This window comes from Somniosus microcephalus, chromosome 31 (assembly GCF_052327205.1).
Source record: "Somniosus microcephalus isolate GS21.2 chromosome 31, FLI_Smic_1.0, whole genome shotgun sequence".
Lineage (NCBI taxonomy): Eukaryota > Metazoa > Chordata > Chondrichthyes > Squaliformes > Somniosidae > Somniosus > Somniosus microcephalus.
The window spans coordinates 37,944,944-37,962,345 of NC_141017.1; the positions used below are offsets into that span (position 1 = coordinate 37,944,944).

The 17,402-nt window shown below is 50.8% G+C and overlaps 1 protein-coding gene across 1 annotated transcript in view; it reads right to left on the bottom strand.

Moving 5' to 3' along the window:
- The window catches only part of LOC147097762 (ras-specific guanine nucleotide-releasing factor RalGPS1-like), a 92,002-nt gene extending 77,032 nt beyond the window's left edge, over nucleotides 1–14,970 (bottom strand). The window contains exons 1-5 of the mRNA XM_085971428.1: nucleotides 14,902–14,970; nucleotides 9,798–9,881; nucleotides 9,097–9,186; nucleotides 6,110–6,202; nucleotides 3,543–3,669 (exon numbers count right to left, since the gene is read on the bottom strand). Coding sequence (XP_085827554.1) covers nucleotides 3,543–3,669; nucleotides 6,110–6,202; nucleotides 9,097–9,186; nucleotides 9,798–9,881; nucleotides 14,902–14,970 — 463 coding nt within the window. The remainder of the gene's footprint in view (nucleotides 1–3,542; nucleotides 3,670–6,109; nucleotides 6,203–9,096; nucleotides 9,187–9,797; nucleotides 9,882–14,901) is intronic.
- Nucleotides 14,971–17,402: the final 2,432 nt, after the last annotated feature.

The window sequence follows — 17,402 nt, forward strand, 5'->3', positions numbered from 1 at the left end:
CCACCCACCCGAGGCACTGCCTCAACACCAAAGACCACTGGGTCCAAAGTGGCAAGCTGTGAGCCCTGGGGGCGGAGGGGATACGCAGCGACCAGCTACAGCCCACCCGTCTGCTGCAAGCACACGTTCTCTTATCGGTGGAGTGACCGAGTTGGGTTTCCTGACAACTTCAGGCAACTTGATTTACCGCGGGAGGGGACAACAGGAAATAAATAGCAGAAAAACGGATTTGGGGGGGGGGGGGGGGGGGAAAAATGTAAACACACAGGAGCTGGCTGCCACGGTTACAGCTTCACATCCGAGGACAGACCGTCGGCCAAATTCCTTTCGACAGTTTTTCCTGGTTGTGAGCCAATTGCTCAATGTTACATATCCCAGCTGAGAGGCGTCAAACCTCCTTCAAACAGGGTGCCAACTTTTCTTTATTCGTTTATGGGATGTGGGCATTGCTGGCAAGGCCAGCATTTATTGCCTATCCCTAATTGCCCTCGAGAAGGTGGTGGTGAGCCGCCTTCTTGAACCGCTGCAGTCCGTGTGGTGAAGGTGCTCCCACAGTGCTGTTAGGGAGGGAGTTCCAGGATTTTCACCCAGCGACGATGAAGGATCGGCCGATATATTTCCAAGTCAGGATGGTGTGTGACTTGGAGGGGAACTTGGAGGTGGTGTTGTTCCCGTGTGCCTGCTGCCCTTGTCCTTCTAGGTGGTAGAGGTCGCGGGTTTGGGAGGTGCTGCCGAAGAAGCCTTGGCGAGTTGCTGCAGTGCATCTTGTAGATGGTACACACTGCGGACACGGTGCGCCGGTGGTGGAGGGAGTGAATGTTTAAGGTGGTGGATGGGGTGCCAATCCAGCGGGCTGCTTTGTCCTGGATGGTGTCGAGCTTCTTGAGTGTTGTTGGAGCCGCACTCATCCAGGCAAGTTTTATTTGAAGTACGGGCTCCCGTTTGGCTGGATTTCTCCCGCAATCGATTGAAACAGAGCCGGGAATACCCAACTCTGCCAATTAAAGGCAATTGGACACAAGCTGAAGATGAGAGCATGTTGCGTGTGAAAGGAGGCATACGTCAGCGGGCGAGGTGCTACACATCCTGTTCTGATCATTTTACTATGGTTTTCTAACCATGAATCAAACCATATGGCCAACATTACAGAGTGGAAATAATAAACCAACACCAAGGGCATCCCATGCTTGTACATTATAATTTTTAGTTAATAGGAACCTCCTGCTAAGAGTTTCAAAGCTGGACACTTCTGTGAATCATTAAGGGTTTGAAGACATCAGTAACATTACACAACACATCTGTCCAATTAAAGTTTCGATGGAGTACAACATTCCCAGAGTACAAGGATTAACCGGTGCTCTGCCACTTTGCGCTCTCAATTCCATGTGAACGACAAGGTATGTGGCTCAGAGTGCCCGCCACCCCCGCAGAATGCACCCACCCCCGCAGAATGCCCGCCCCACCTGCAGAATGCCCGCCCGCCCCCCGCAGAATGCACACCCCGCACCCCGCAGAATGCACCCCCCCCGCAGAATGCCCGCCACACACCCGCAGAATACACCCCCCCAAAGAATGCACCCCCCCCGCAGAATGCCTGCCACACCCCCGCAGAATGCCCGCCATCCCCCACAGAATGCCCACACCACACCCCCGCAGAATGCCCGCCACACTTCCCCCCCCCCCCCCCCGCCCGCCCCGCAGAATGCCCGCCACACACCTTCTGCTTCAGGTTGTCATACAGCAATGTTAGTTTGAAGTTTGGTCATTTCAACCCCTCAAGGAGGCAAAAAGACTTACATTTCTATAGCGCCTATCACGACCACCAATGTCTCAAAGCGCTTTGCAGCCAATGAAGTACTTTTTGAAGTGTAGTCACTGTTGTAATGTAGGAAACGCGGCAGCCAATTTGCACACAGCAAGCTCCCACAAACAGCAATGTGATAATGACAAGATCATCTGTTTTTGGTGATGTTGACTGAGGGCTAAATATTGGCCCCAGGACACTGATAAACCCCCCTGCTCTTCTTCAAAATAGTGGCCATGGGATCTTTTACGTCCACCTGAGAGAGCAGACGGGGCCTCGGTTTAACATCTCATCCGAAAGACGGCACCTCCGACAGTGCGGCTCTCCCTCAGTACTGCCCCCCCCAGACAGTGCAGCGCTCCCTCAGTACTGCCCCTCCGACAGTGCGGCACTCCCTCAGTACTGCCCCCCTGACAGTGCGGCGCTCCCTCAGTACTGCCCCTCCGACAGTGCGGCGCTCCCTCAGTACTGCCCCTCCGACAGTGCGGCGCTCCCTCAGTACTGCCCCTCCAACAGTGCGGCGCTCCCTCAGTACTGCCCCCTCCGACAGTGCGGCGCTCCCTCAGTACTGCCCCCTCCGACAGTGCGGCGCTCCCTCAGTACTGCCCCCTCCGACAGTGCGGCGCTCCCTCAGTACTGCCCCCTCCGACAGTGCGGCGCTCCATCAGTGCTGCCCCTTCGACAGTGCAGCGCTCCCTCAGTACTGCCCCTCCGACAGTGCAGCACTCCCTCAGTACTGCCCCTCCGACAGTGCAGCACTCCCTCAGTACTGCCCCTCTGACAGTGCGGCGCTCCCTCAGTACTGCCCCCTCCGACAGTGCAGCGCTCCCTCAGTACTGCCCCCTCCGACAGTGCGGCGCTCCCTCAGCACTGCCCCTCCGACAGTGTGACGCTCCCTCAGTACTGCCCCTCCGACAGTGCGGCGCTCCCTCAGTACTGCCCCTCCGACAGTGCGGCGCTCCCTCAGTACTGCCCCTCCGACAGTGCGGCACTCCCTCAGTACTGCCCCTCCGACAGTGCGGCGCTCCCTCAGTACTGCCCCCTCCGACAGTGCGGCGCTCCCTCAGCACTGCCCCTCTGACAGTGCGGCGCTCCCTCAGTACTGCCCCCTCCGACAGTGTGACGCTCCCTCAGTACTGCCCCTCCGACAGTGCGGCGCTCCCTCAGTACTGCCCCTCCGACAGTGCGGCGCTCCCTCAGTACGGCACTGGGAGTGTCAGCCTGGAGTTTTTTGTGCTCGAGTCTCTGGAGTGGGACTTAAACCCAAAACCTTCTGACTCAGAGGTGAGAGTGCTACTAACGGAGCCACAGCTGACAATATTAAAACTTCCAACACACTGCGAGTACACCTCGGCCAGGCAGGACTGCCCCTGCATCATGGAGAGAGAGGAGGGGACTCAGCCAATGGGTGATCTCACATGTCACTTTCTGCTAGTTTCAGGGCCGCTGGTGAAGACCCAGGGGTCACGCTAGGTGTCTGCTCTTGGCTGCAGTCTGACCTGATGCACTACGAAGGAAGCAAGGGGTTCAAGGAGAAAAACGATCGATAGCAGGCAAACCAAACTTGGGAGTCTCCACCTAAGCCAGAGACCGCTCGCTCGCTCCCCGTGGTCACAGACCAGTTGGTCACGGCCGCTCAGCCACTGCAAGTGGATTCAGCGACACACTGAAATGTGCGAGAAGATTGCAATGGTTGGTGAACACTCACCCTTTTGAAGAGATTTCAGATCGGACTCACCTAAGTATGGAATGCACGGAGTCATTTTCAAGCAGCTGATGAAATCTCGGAGCTGTTTGTAGTTATCTTCTTTGGACATCAGGGTCTCCAGTTTTTCAAACGCAGCCTTATCCTTGCTGCTCAGCATCTGCAATTAAAGATCAGACACGACCTTCACCACAACATTCCTCTCACCTCAACCGATGGAAGGATTACACGATCAAACAAAGTGGTTAACAGCACGGGAGGATATTTGGCCCATTGTGTCACTGCTGGCTCATTGCTAGAGCAATCCCAAACTAATCCCACTGCCCCGTTCTCGCCCCATCGCCCTGTATCAATCCCAAACTAATCCCACTCCCCCGCTCTCTCCCCATAGCCCCGTATCAATCCCAAACTAATCCCACTGCCCCGCTCTCTCCCCATAGCCCTGTATCAATCCCAAACTAATCCCACTGCCCCGCTCTCTCCCCATAGCCCTGTATCAATCACCAACTAATCCCACTCCCCCCGCTCTCTCCCCATAGCCCTGTATCAATCCCAAACTAATCCCACTGCCCCACTCTCCCCCCATAGCCCTGTATCAATCCCAAACTAATCCCACTCCCCCGCTCTCTCCCCATAGCCCTGTATCAATCCCAAACTAATCCCACTGCCCTGCTCTCTCCCCATAGCCCTGTATCAATCCCAAACTAATCCCACTGCCCCGCTCTCTCCCCATAGCCCTGTATCAATCCCAAACTAATCCCACTGCCCCGCTCTCTCCCCATAGCCCTGTATCAATCCCAAACTAATCCCACTGCCCCACTCTCCCCCCATAGCCCTGTATCAATCCCAAACTAATCCCACTGCCCCACTCTCTCCCCATAGCCCTGTATCAATCCCAAACTAATCCCACTCCCCCACTCTCCCCATAGCCCTGTATCAATCACTAACTAATCCCACTGCCCCGCTCTCTCCCCATAGCCCCGTATCAATCCCAAACTAATCCCACTGCCCCGCTCTCTCCCCATAGCCCCGTATCAATCCCAAACTAATCCCACTGCCCCACTCTCTCCCCATAGCCCCGTATCAATCCCAAACTAATCCCACTGCCCCGCTCTCCCCCCTTAGCCCTGTATCAATCCCAAACTAATCCCACTCCCCCACTCTCTCCCCATAGCCCTGTATCAATCCCAAACTAATCCCACTGCCCCGCTCTCTCCCCATAGCCCTGTATCAATCACTAACTAATCCCACTGCCCCGCTCTCTCCCCATAGCCCTGTATCAATCCCAAACTAATCCCACTGTCCCACTCTCTCCCCATAGCCCTGTATCAATCCCAAACTAATCCCACTGCCCCACTCTCTCCCCATAGCCCTGTATCAATTCCAAACTAATCCCACCGCCCCGCTCTCTCCCCATCGCCCTGTATCAATCCCAAACTAATCCCACCGCCCCGCTCTCTCCCCATAGCCCTGTATCAATCCCAAACTAATCCCACCGCCCCGCTCTCTCCCCATCGCCCTGTATCAATCCCAAACTAATCCCACTGCCCCGCTCTCTCCCCATCGCCCTGTATCAATCCCAAACTAATCCCACTGCCCCGCTCTCTCCCCATCGCCCTGTATCAATCCCCAAACTAATCCCACTGCCCCGCTCTCTCCCCATCGCCCTGTATCAATCCCAAACTAATCCCACTGCCCCGCTCTCTCCCCATCGCCCTGTATCAATCCCAAACTAATCCCACTGCCCCGCTCTCTCCCCCCATCACCCTGTATCAATCCCAAACTAATCCCACTGCCCCGCTCTCTCCCCCCATCACCCTGTATCAATCCCAAACTAATCCCACTGCCCCACTCTCTCCCCATCGCCCTGTATCAATCACTAACTAATCCCACTGCCCCACTCTCTCCCCATCGCCCTGTATCAATCACTAACTAATCCCACTGCCCCACTCTCCCCCCAATCGCCCTGTATCAATCACTAACTAATCACGCCATTCTGCAGCTTTTCTGACTGAGCAGGTCAAAAAACCAGGGGCGAGGAAGGAAGTTAAGTAACTGGTGACCCTGCCCTTTCAGAGGACAGCCTTGTGCAAGGTATGGGGACCGAGAACCTGCTCTCTTGGCCGAATGTGGTGGCGAGCCAAAGAAAAAGATTCAGGTAGAAAAAAAATCACAGCACAGAACAGGCAGGTAAACCCACAAATGTCAAAAACATTTCATTTGTGGCCTTGGAGATTCTGAATTACAAACATAATGTTCAGTACAGAGTGTCTGAATTAATGTTACTAGATCCTTACAGTACCAGCAAGATTACCCAATTAGCAAAACTCTATTTCACCTCTCCTGTTAATGACGGTTTACAATTCATTTTCACCTGCAACGCACGCATCAGAACTCCCGCCTCGGCCCCACCTGTCCACGTCTAGTCTTGGGCTTGGCAAAAGGTGAGGACTTTACCCAAATACTTCCTGGGCCTGTATTGACGGGAGATCAAACAGATCACTCGCCAGCTCTCTCCGCCTGGTCCAATGTGCAATACCGGAGGTTCCTGAGAAACGACAAAGATTATAAGAAGTAGTTTAAAAGGGTCCATCACTTACCGCCCAGGCTGTTGACAACCTGAACACTGGAGTGCTTTGTAAAGCTGAAATTACCGCCATCAACCCGTGCAGGTTCCGGAGATCCTGAAGTTTCTGCAACAGGAAAAAAACTTGCATTTAGCTTTTTGTGACCTCGGGGAAAATATACTCTGTAAAACAACCGAGAGGGCAAATGCAATTTATTCTCCTCCCTCCCCATTCATTAAGTCCACCAATAAACCATTCTACCAGTTCAAGAAAGAAAGACTTGCATTTCTACAGCGCCTTTCACGACCACCAGACATCCCAAAGCGCTTTACAGCCAATGAAGTGCTTTTCTTGAAGTGTAGTCACTGTTGTAATGTGGGAAACGCGGCAGCCAATTTGCACACAGCAAGCTCCCACAAACAGTAATGTCATAAGGACCAGATAATCTGTTTTTTAGTGATGTTGATTGAGGGATAAATATTGGCCCCGGGATACCGGGGAGAACTCCCCTGCTCTTCTTCAAAATAATGTCCGTGGGATCTTTTACGTCCACCTGAGAGAGTAGACGGGGCCTCGATTTAACGTCTCATCCAAAAGACGGCACCTCCAACAGTGCAGCACTCCCTCAGTACTGCCCCTCCAACAGTGCAGCACTCCCTCAGTACTGACCCTCCGACAGTGCGGCGCTCCCTCAGTCCTGACCCTCCGACAGTGCGGCGCTCCCTCAGTACTGCCCCTCCGACAGTGCGGTGCTCCCTCAGTACTGCACTGGGAGTGCCAGCCTGGATTTTTGTGCTCAAGTCTCTGGAGTGAGATTTGAACCCACAGCCTTCTGACTCAAGAGGCGAGAGTGCTGCCCACTGAGCCACGGCTGACACGCTAAGCAAGTAACTGGGCCAGTAAGGCTGGGCAGGGCCTTCCAAACCTCATCTCTCATCATCTTCACTGATGGAGGGCTGAACGTCCATTAATCCGAGACCTGGGGATATCTGGGAATATCCTTCGAGTGGAATGGACCAGGTTTTAGGCTGTTGGATGTCACCAATTGGCCTTTCAGAGCAGATTGCCGGAAGGATCTTGTGCACAGACACAGGCTGTTCCCATTTCCGTCAAAGCCCCATCCCAAATCCCAACCAATCCCAGTATCCTGCAGAACTGAATGATTCAGCCGCCACTCTCCGGCGCTGGACTGTTGCGTTCCAATGCACCATGCCACGGATCCCCGCCCTTTCCAGCCACACACTCTACCCTTCTCAATAAATCTATCATCTTTTTGTGACATGGTGTCCAGGACAGTCTTAGAGTCAGAGTCATAACAGCACAGAATGAGGCCATTCGGCCCACCGAGTCCGTGCCGGCTCTCTGTGGAGCAATCCAGTCAGTCCCATTCCCCTGCTGTATCCCCGTAGCCCTGCAGGTTTATTTCCCTCAAGTGCCTATCCAGTCTCCCCTTGAAAACATTGAGTGTCTCCGCTTCCACCACTTCCGTCGGCAGCGAGTTCCAGGTCCTCACCACTCGCTGCGTAAAAAAGTTTTTCCTCACATCTCCCCTGTATCTCTTGCCCAAAACCTTAAATCTGTGTCACCTGGTCCTTGTACCATCAACTAGTGGGAACAGCCTTTCCCCGTCTAGCCTATCCAAACCCGTCATAATCTTGTACACCTCTATCAAATCACCCCTCAACCTCCTTTGCTCTAATGAAAATAAATCCAGCTTCTCCAACCTGTCCTTGTAGCTAAGATCCCCCATCCCCGGAACCATTCTGGTAAATCTCCTCTGCCCCCTCTCAAGGGCTGTCACATCCTTCCCAAGACAGGATACAGTATAACGTTGCTCTGACCAGTCCAATGGCCTTCGTCTAACGTCAGTATGTTTTCCTATTCCTGCCGTACATCTCATCTCATCGCTTCTTTAAATTCCTGTTCCACATTGTCTGGATATTGAAAATTATATATTTGTTCCTGTTTCTGAGCCATTTTGAAAGTATCCTTGTTCTAATTCCATCCGTTGTACACTTAATGACTCGCGTTTTACAGCCTAACGCGTGAATTTCATCGCCTGCCAAATTACACAGCCAATCTAAACCCTACGGCAAATCTTTAGATCTACCCTCTGCCTCTAATGCTCTCTCTATTCAAATATACTCGGCACATTCGACCATTGGTCTTGGCATTGATGCCCAAACATTCTCCCCTGCACAACCCCACTATCTCTGGAGTTCTCTGCCCCAGAGGGCTGTTGATGCTCAGTCTTTGAGCCGTGTCTTCAGCTGCCTCGGCCCTAAGCTCTGGAATTCCCTCCCTAAACCTCTCCGCCTCTCTTTCCTCCTTTAAGACGCTCCTTAAAACCTCCCTCTTTGACCAAGCTTTTGGTCACCTGTCCTAATTTATCCTTATGTGGCTCGGTGTCAAATTTTTTGTCTTAAAATACTCCTGTGCAGCACCTTGGGACGTTTTATTACGTTAAAGGTGCTATATAAATACAAGTTGTTGTTGTAGTAATACATTCAAGGTGGAAATCGATAGATTTTTGGATATTCAGGAGACCAAGGGATGTGGGGATCGGGCGGGAAAGTGGAGTTGAGGTGGATGATCAGCCATGATCTTATTGAATGGCGGAGCAGGCTCGAGGGGCCGTGTGGCCCACTCCTGCTCCTTGGTCTTCTGTAACACTTACCCCTCCAGTTTGACAGTACACTTCTCACTTACACTCCACTTCCTATTTCACTTACTCTCCACTTCCTATTTCACAAGCTCCTTTTCCAGTGCTATGTTCTATCCCCGTGCTTCTTAATTTAAAAAAAAGACAGAAGGATTTTTCATATAGAATGTCACCAAAAGCTTTCTAAAATTAAACTAGTGGGATGCGCCACCATCAACTTCATCTGCAGCAACCTCTCAACATCGCACATGGGGGGCAAGTCAGTGAATGTCCTGCTCCACCGCAGGTAGCCAGTTGGACAAGTCACTTGTCAAAGTCATCTATTGCAAAGCCACTCTCGGGATAAGCAGAGACTTACTCTTGCAATCTTGATAAAATGGCCGAGAACTTCGACTCTTATTTTAAGAGTCTGTTTGGTGAGAATTTCTCGGATGACCCAGAAACTGACCTGCAAAAGAGAAGCACGGATTTATTGTGTGTTATTCCTTAATCACACTCCAAGCCCTTTCTGTGGGCAAATTAAAAAAGGTATCTACAGATATTCTTAGCCAGGGATGTTACAAGTAATTCATTTCGACACTGAATTTCGTGGTTTAAAAATTCTAAACTTTACAACGCTCCCTCCCCCACAACCAAAAATGTTAACGAGTATTTGAACAGAACTAGTTTAAGGTTTCACTTCTGCTCCTCTCCCCAAAAGCTGGATTCATTTTTTTGATTAAAATCAAAAGGCAGGTCAAGCAGAACCCAAACTCCAATAGACCTGGAACCAACCGCTCTTTACTGTCAAAGACACCAGAGTGATGGGCAAGGGGCACGGCAAGGGCAAGAGGTATTTCTGTATACAGGGAGCAGCCAATAGTTGGGAGGGGTGGGCGGGGCAGAATGGTAGACAGCGGGGACAGATTGACAGGACACTGGACCCGGGCAAGCAACCAGCAGCTAGATGCTGTAGTGGGAGGTGGTCAAAGTGACATTCTGGATTAAAGAAATCAAATGGGTTTGTCCATTTCAATCTGTCAGGTTGATTACCAGAGAACGTCTGTTCCTGCGCCCTACCTGGTTAAACCTCCTGGTAAACGCCACCACATTCGGAGCCAAGGTATGCTTCTCTTTCTTGTTCCAACCACAACCAGATAGCTCCTGTTTTTTTTGGGGGGGGGGGGGGGGGGAGGAGAAATTAAAATGTGATTCATCACCCAACAAAAAGAGAGAATTTCTAGGAGAACAGTTCCAGATCCCAGTTTGAACTTTGCCATTCCGCCCACCAAACATTATTTCTTATTCTCCTGGCAAAAGGGCAGTCACCAAGTGCACCGATTGCGTCCCAAACCCTGTGCCCTTATACAAGCCGCGTGTGGATCAGCGTGCTCAGAATGAATTACTCCCTCGTCACACACCATCCTGACTTGGAAATATATCGGCCGTTCCTTCATCGTCACTGGGTCAGAATCCTGGAACTCCCTCCCTAACAGCACTGTGGGAGCACCTTCACCACACGGACTGCAGCGGTTCAAGAAGGCGGCTCACCACCACCTTCTCGAGGGCAACTAGGGATGGGCAATAAATGCTGGCCTTGCCAGCGACGCCCACATCCCTAGAATGATTTTTTTTTTTTTTTTTTTTTTATAAAAGTGAAAGGATAACTGACTGGAAATTGCACGGGATAACCCTGGGTCCAGAAAGTGGAAGGAAAAGCGATGGGAGAATTCCCCATGACTTATCTAGTCCTACTCCCTCTGAAGTCAGAGCGGTCAGTCAACATGCGATCAAAGATGCAAAGCTCAGACCCATTGCAAGACAAGTGCAGCTGCTCCAGTTCCAAGTACTCCTTACTGTCTCGGCCAAAACAAATTAGCACCCGGAGGAGAGAAAAGGCCCCCGTGGGCTGCCCAATAGCCAGGTCCAGCCTGGTCCTACAAATCTCTCGTCACGAGGCCATCAATTTCAAATTAGCTAACTGAAGACAATTTCCACTTCCATTCCGACGTTAAATACAGAAACTTTCCTATTTTGTTGCATCAATTCCCACCATTAATAATTAATCCCCAATCGCATTGAGTAATTTACAGGAGACCATGTGGAATGTCCATGAACCCGTCTCTCCCGGAGAGCCAGAAAACATCACCCCAGAAACCAATGCATATTGGTTGAAACTACTTGGTCAGTAACCTGGTAATAGAGCAGATAGATTTCAGCCGTGGCTCAGTGGGTAGCACTCTCTCGCCTCCGAGGTTGTGGATTCATGTTCCACTCCAGAGACTTCAGCACATAATCCAGTTTGACACTCCCAGTGCAGTACTGAGGGAGCGCCGCACTGTTGGAAGGGCAGTACTGAGGGAGCGCCGCACTGTCGGAGGGGCAGTACTGAGGGAGCGCCGCACTGTCGAAGGGGCAGTACTGAGGGAGTGCCGCACTGTCGAAGGGGCAGAACTGAGGGAGCGCCGCACTGTCGGAGGGGCAGTACTGAGGGAGTGCCGCACTGTCGGAGGGGCAGTACTGAGGGAGCGCCGCACTGTCGGAGGGGCAGTACTGAGGGAGTGCCGCACTGTCGGAGGGGCAGTACTGAGGGAGCGCCGCACTGTCGGAGGAGCGGTACTGAGGGAGCGCTGCACTGTCGGAGGAGCGGTACTGAGGGAGCGCCGCACTGTCGGAGGAGCGGTACTGAGGGAGCGCCGCATTATCGGGGGGAGCATACCGAGGGAGCGCCACACTGTCGGAGGGGCAGTACTGAGGGAGCGCCGCACTGTCGGAGGAGCAGTACTGAGGGAATGCTGCACTGTCGGAGGGGCGGTACTGAGGGAGCGCTGCACTGTCGGAGGAGCGGTACTGAGGGAGCGCCGCACTGTCGGAGGGACAGTACTGAGGGAGCGCCGCACTGTTGGAGGAGCGGTACTGAGGGAGCGCCGCATTATCGGGGGGGAGCATACTGAGGGAGCGCCACACTGTCGGAGCGGCAGTACGGAGGGAGCGCCGCACTGAGAGAGTGCTGCACTTTCGGAGGTGCTATCTTTTGGATGAGACGTTATACCGAGGCCCCGTCCGCTCTGTCAGGTCGACGTAAAAGTTACCACGGCCACTATTTCGAAGAAGAGCAGGGAGTTCTCCCTGGTATCCCGGGGCCAATATTTATCCCTCAATCAACATCACTAAAACAGATTATCTGGTCATTATCACATTGCTGGTTGTGGGAGCTTGCTGTGCGCAAATTGGCTGCTGCGTTTCCTACATTACCACAGTGACTACACTTCAACAAGTACTTCATTGGCTGTAAAGCGCGTCGGGATGTCCTGATGTTGTGAAAGGCGCTGTGTAAATATATACATTCACACACAAAAGTTTTAAAATGTTATTTCATGCTTTTCCACAAGGAGTTGACTTACTCTTTTTAAGAGCATATTAGAGGATAAGAAGCAGCAAAATACAAGACACCGGAAGGGTCAGATTGAGCTCTTGATGCACCATTGCGTGCATATAATGCGAATTCAGATCACGCACTAATGAGTACGTTACATGGTATAATGCACATGTCCTTATGAAGCAGTGCAATCCTCTAACAGAGTGAGAAATACCACAGGAGAACTCTTACTAAAAATAGTGGAAGAGATGCTACTTCACTGAACGCCCTGAAATCCAACAAGGCCACGACAAGAACGGCCTCCTGTACTTGAGGCTAACCAGGGTGGTTTTAATCGGCTATAATGAGAAAGACAGTGATCGACTAAGATCGTATTTGAATCCCTGTATTCAAGTTGTGATTAAAAATCTTCTGAAGACTAAAATTTGGAGATAAATTTAGAGACTTTACTTCCAGGACCAAGACTTTAAAAAAAATCTTTTTAGGTAACAGCCTAAAAAACAGCTTCCAACCTCCGAGCGGAAAAATAAAACCATTTCATCAAATAAATTCCTAAACTGGACACAGAGGTTTTCCAGGGTCTTGAATTTTAATTACAGAACTTCATTCTTTGGCAAACGACATGAATTGGTCATGAAAGAATTTTTATTAAAAAGTCAAATCAAGATTATTTTAAGTTGGAGGGAAAGTGAGTAGAGGCAGGGGAGCTGAAAGAGACGGAGCAAATATCTTGTCCATAGGTTGGAGTTCCACTTCCTCCAGCCCTCTACATACAGTTTCTGTCTTTTAAGCAAATATTTCATCATGGAAATAAAGCATGCCTCTCTGTTGGCAGCAAGGCCCCCCTGTGCAATGAGGTGGGCCGCCTCAATCCAATCGCCAGTGTGCCCACAGCTGAAACAACTGGCACTGAATTAAGGCTCTGCAGCAACTTGCATTTATATAGCGCCTTTAACCTAGTAAAAACTTCCCAAAGCGCTTCACAGGAGCGATTATCAAATAAAATTTGACACCGAGCCACATAAGGAGATATTAGGACAGGTCAAAGAGGTCGGTTTTAAGGAGCGTCTTAAGGGAGGAGAGAGAGGCGGAGAGGTTTAGGGAGGGAATTCCAGAGCTCGGGGCCAGGGCGGCTGAAGGCACGGCCACCAATGGTGGAGCGATAGAAATCAGGGATGCGCAAGAGGCCAGAACTGGAGGAACGCAGAGATCGCGGAGGGTTGTAGGGCGGGGGGAGGTTACAGAGATAGGGAAGGGGGCAAGGACCATGGAGGGATTTGAACACAAGGATGAGAATTTTAAACTTTGCCCATCAAGGTTAAACATGCAACTTTAAATAAGTGACCAGTTCTCAGCGATTGAGAAATGGGGTGAGTTATGTGTTGTGAAGTTCTAACAAGCCCCATAGTGAGCAATCAACTTGCAGCAATGAGCAGTCAGTGCTCAGAGCAGAGAGTTAATGGCAGAGGCAGAGCTTTTGCCCAGAAGGAACACACCACATCAAAGTGGACAATAAAAGATCAGCAACCAATGAGATTTACTGCACAACATCTGGGAGTGTTTTACAGCAATTTCCAAATGCCTCAAACTTTGTTTAACTCGCTTTTGAAGACACCATCAGTACAAAATCTGCACCTTAAAGCAAGCCTTCCAGGCAGCCGTCTGAAAAGCTCAGCCGCCATGTTGGGTCATCGGCCTGTATCGCTGGCAACAGAATTGCCATGGTAACCAGTGGTGCGGCGTTAACTGATTTGGTGGGTTTCGGGCTCTCCTAAAGGCCGAGTTGGCATGTGTGCCGAGCGGTGCGGGACTGAGCTGAAGCCATCGGGAGCAGGAGGAGGTGCCCGGGGCCCATCTCTCACCGGTGCTGAGTTCGCTGATCTCACCTGGCTTTGAGGCCGCTGCAGGTGTCTTTGTGACCAATGATCCAGGGCTCCCACCCTTTGTCCACTGACCTGGAATCCATGAATTCAGATATCAGGCCAGGTTGGATCTGGGCTCAGTCCCCGAACGCTGGTTACATGAGGCACCAAACACAGAGTCTTGTGATATGGAGACATTTAAAGCCTTTACGAGTTTTCAACATATACAAAGCAATCTCAGAGCCACCGCCTGCTTGGTTTTAGACTCAGCAAAGAGAACAACCCCAGTGCCCATGGGTCTGTAAACCAGCTCTGGACACTGCTTCCAACATGTGCTAAAGAAAGACGGACCTGCATTTCTATAGCGCCTTTCACGACCTCAGGACGTCCCACAGTGCTTTACAGCCAATGAAGTACTTTTTGAAGTGTAGTCACTGTTGTAATGTAGGAAATGCGGCAGCCAATTTGTGCACAGCAAGCTCCCACAAACAGCAATTTGATAATGACCAGATCATCTGTTTTAGTGATGTTGGTTGAGGGATAAATATTGGTCCCAGGACACTGGGGAGAACTCCCCCTGCTCTTCATTGAAATAGTGCCATGGGATCTTTTACATCCACCCGAGAGAGCAGACGGGGCCGCGGTTTAATGTCTCCGACAGTACAGCACTCCTTCAGTACTGCCCCTCCAACAGTGCAGTGCTCCCTCAGTACTGCCCCTCCGACAGTGCGGCGCTCCCTCAGTACTGTCCCTCCGACAGTGCGGCGCTCCCTCAGTACTGCCCCTCCGACAGTGCGGCGCTCCCTCAGTACTGCCCCTCCGACAGTGCGGCGCTCCCTCAGTACTGCCCCTCCGACAGCGCGGCGCTCCCTCAGTACTGCACTGCGAGTGTCAGCCTAGATTTTGTGCTCCAGTCTCAGGAGTGGGACTTGAATCCACAAACCTTCTGACTGATCACAGCTGACACCCAAGCTAAGTTAGGTGGGGTTGGGTGGGCTGCATGATAAGGCATTGCATTAGAAAAAAAAGGGATGGAATTGCACAAGGAATCTGCTCAAGACTCTGAGCAAACCAAACTACTGAGAGCACCACAGGGACAGTTTCTAATTTGTCTGATCTGGAGTCGACACTGTCCTAGGAAGACACCACAAGAATCGAGGCACAGACTGAGGGACGGCAAGATTCAACTCTCCCAATCAAAGAATCTAACTGCAGGAGAAAAACCTTTCGTTTTTGCCCCTTCCATTGCCCGAGAGACTGTTCCAAACACTGAGCTTTGCTCGATATTTATTTTTCTTTCTTTTTTGTCGTTTAGCCCTAGGATTTCTGAAAACAGCAGGATTTTAAACATTAGACTCTGGATCGCCAGCTAAACGTCGTAACTCTGCTTCTAACCGCAGCCTGAGGACGTTGCACCTTTTTACAGGCTGTCAGGTGAAAAACACAACAAATTAGCTTTCAACAGAAAAACTGTCGCCTATGAACAGAAACAGATGTTGGGAACGAGAATGGGATCGAGTGGATGTAGCAGTCAATTCTTAAAATGAGATACTCCAAACTAGTTTATCTTCGACACAGCAGGTGGTGCGGCCTGTTCCACTGGCCTTTAATTTCTAACAAGCCATTATTCAGCACAAAGACTGCTCGCTAAACAAAAGAACACAGGTTAAAAGAGCCAAGTCTAATATCGCAGGCTACCGACGAGACATAGAAACACAGAAAAATAGGAGCAGGAGGAGGCCATTCGGCCCTTTGAGCCTGCTCCGCCATTCAATACGATCATGGCTGATCCTCTATCTCAATACCATATTCCCGCTCTCCCCCCATACCCCTTGATGCCTTTTGTGTCTAGAAATCTATCTATATCTCCTTCTTAAATATATTCAGTGACTTGGCCTCCACAGCCTTCTGTGGTAGAGAATTCCACAGGTTCACCACCCTCTGAGTGAAGAAATTTCTCCTCATCTCAGTCCTAAATGTCCTACCCCGTATCCTGAGACTGTGACCCCCCCAGCCAGGGGAAACATCCTCCCTGCATCCAGTCTGTCTAGCTCTATCAGAATATTATACTTTTCAATTAGATCCTCTCTCATTCTTCTAAACTCGAGTGAATACAGGCCGAGTCGACCCAATCTCCTGCCATCCCAGGAATCAGTCTGGTGAACCTTCGCTGCACTCCCTCTATGGCAAGTATATCCTTTCTTAGGTAAGGAGACTACATTTTTTTTTTATTTTTAAAAAGACGAGAATTCCAGAACTGGAGGTAAATTTCTTGCCATTTGCTATTTTAGGCAACATGATCGATGCAAATATAAAAAGCGGGGAGACCCAGATTTGTGCCAAGTAAGCAAATGGCAGAAAAATGTCCAAAATCAAAAGCTGGGACACAGACATTGGGGTTTAAAGCCTGTGGGTTGTAACTGGGAAGGGAAGACTGAGGGAGGTCAGGATTTCGAGAGTTTTCAGGTCCTGGGAAAGGAGATGTTGGAGGCGGAGGGAGGGCGATTGGGAGGGTACCCCCTCCCCGCACGCATGACTACTGCGCCCATATTGTTCACTAAACTCAGACAACACCAACCTGCATTTATCTAGTGCCTGTAACTTAGTAAAACATCCCAAGGCGCTTCACAGGAGCGATTATCAAACAAAACTTGACACCGAGCCACATGAGATATTAGGACAGGTGAACAAAAGCTTGGTCAAAGAGGTCGGTTTTAAGGAGCGTCTTAAAGGAAGAGAGAGAGGCGGAGAGGTTTAGGGAGGGAATTCCAATGCTTGGGGCCCAGGCAGCAAAAGGCACGGCCATCAATGGTGGAGCGATTAAAATCGGGGATGGGCAAGAGGCCAGAATTGGAGGAGCGCAGAGATCACGGGGGGTTGTGGGGCTGGAGGAGGTTACAGTGACAGGGAGGGGCGAGGCCATGGAGGGAATTGGAAACAAGACAACTTAATTCAATTAAAAACCATTTTGTACCACTTCGTTTTAACGAGGCAGCCATCCACCAAAGTGCAGTTAACTCAGGTTACTATAGTAACATGCAAATGAGTAACTAAACCAATAACAGCCACTGGAGTTGCTCACGGCTTCTGGACAATGCATCCAACGACCTTTTAATCAGGGTCACTACCTCAAAGAATAAGCCTTTACTTTTGTCCGAAAACCCCATTATCCCATCCCATCCCAAGCAAACAGCCTTCGGACCACAGCAACAATCTTGCATTTCTCTGGATTTCCCTCCCCCACTGTCACTTCAATTTTTTAAAAATTGTGTGAGAGTAAAAGGCGATTCGAGGGTAATTTCCCATGAGAAACACAAATCCATTAATCACACGAATGTCTCCACTTCACTGCACCAGTCCGGCAACTCCGATAAATCAGGACTTTACTGCGAGCAGCAGACACATCACTGGCAGGACAGTGACACTAACCAGTCGCCGAGCCGG